Source organism: Cebus imitator, unplaced genomic scaffold (assembly GCF_001604975.1).
Source record: "Cebus imitator isolate Cc_AM_T3 unplaced genomic scaffold, Cebus_imitator-1.0 Scaffold805, whole genome shotgun sequence".
Taxonomy (NCBI): Eukaryota; Metazoa; Chordata; class Mammalia; order Primates; family Cebidae; genus Cebus; species Cebus imitator.
In genome coordinates, this window is record NW_016108120.1 from 171387 (window position 1) to 172808 (window position 1422).

Consider the following 1422-nt stretch of genomic DNA (forward strand, 5'->3'; position numbering starts at 1 on the left):
CCCAGAGCTTATAGCCCCACCCTGCTGCCTTGACCCCACCCTGCACCCTGGTAGACCCGCCCCAGCAACCTCCTAGCCCCGCCCCTGCTGCCTCAACTCCATCCCTGCACCCTAATAGTCCCATCCCTGCTGCCTTGACCCCGCCCTGCACCATGGTAGCCCCGCCCCAGCAACCTCATAGCCCCACCCTGCTGCCGTGACCCCGCTCTGCACCATGGTAGCCCCGCCCCTGCTGCCTCAACTCCATCCCTGCACCCTGATAGCCCCATCCCTTCTGCATTGACGCTGCCCTTGCACCCGCACAGCCCCGCCCCTGCTGCCTTGGCCCCGCCCCGGCACCCCTCACACAGCCCCGCCCCTGCTGCCTTGGCCCCGCCCCGGCACCCTCACACAGCCCCACCCCTGCTCCCTTGGCCCCGCCCCCACCCCTCACCTCCTCCCACTGGTGGATGTAGCGGATCAGGCGCGACAGGCGCAGCAGCCGCAGGAGGCTCAGGATCTTGGTGAAGCGCACGATGCGCAGAGCGCGCGCCGTCTTGTAGACCTCGGAGTCGATGCCCTTCTCCACGATGAGGAAGATGTAGTCCACGGGGATGGAGGACACGAAGTCCACCACGAACCACGTGCGCAGGTATTTCTTCTTGATCTTCTCGGGGTCCAGGATGATCTCCGTGTTGTCCTCGATCACGATGCCCGTGCGGAAGTTCAGCACCAGGTCCATGAGGAAGAAGGTGTCCGAGACCACGTTGAACACGATCCACGGGGCGGTGGTCTCGTCCTTGAAGAAGGTGATGCCCACCGGGATGATGATGAGGTTCCCCACCATGAACAGCAGCATGGTGAAGTCCCAGTAGAACCTGGGGGCGAGGGGCGCCCACACCTCAGGCCAGTGCCTCCCCGGGGCGCCTGCGAGACCAGCCCAGGCCCTCCTCTCTGGGGACCAGGCTTCTAGCCCAGGAAGGCCACCCAGCCCCAAGAGCCCAACGCCCACTGCGCAGCCCCAGCCCAGGTCCCTCCCTCGGGCCCAGCTCTGACCCCGTGTCCTTGAAGATGCGGGAGACCTCACAAGGCCCAAGAGGTGGCTCAAAATAGATAAAATGCTTCACATGACCAGAGAGGGACGATGTGCCCGGCAGAGGCTGCCGTTAAAATATACTCAGACAGGACAGCGGACCAGCAGAGAGAGGCCGGGGTGTGGAGAGCAGACGGGCGCCGGGGCAGCAGGGCCAGCAGGGAGGCAGGCACAGAGGGCAAGGGGGCAGCCAGTGTGGGAACCGAACTGTGCTCAGCTCACGCTGGGAGGTCAGGGCCCCAAACGCCCTACTGAGAGGTGGAAGCCTCCACCGGGGCCACAGGAAGGCTGAGCCAGGGGAGCACCGGCTGCATCTCCAGAGGAAGTGGGGTCCATGCAGGAGGACAGAG

General features: G+C 65.3%; 1 protein-coding gene across 1 annotated transcript in view; it reads right to left on the reverse strand.

Annotated features, from left to right (window-relative positions):
- HCN2 (hyperpolarization activated cyclic nucleotide gated potassium and sodium channel 2) overlaps positions 1–1422 on the reverse strand; it is a 38746-nt gene that overhangs the window by 21827 nt on the left and 15497 nt on the right. Inside the window, exon 2 of the mRNA XM_037735434.1 lies at positions 427–857. Coding sequence (XP_037591362.1) covers positions 427–857 — 431 coding nt within the window. The remainder of the gene's footprint in view (positions 1–426; positions 858–1422) is intronic.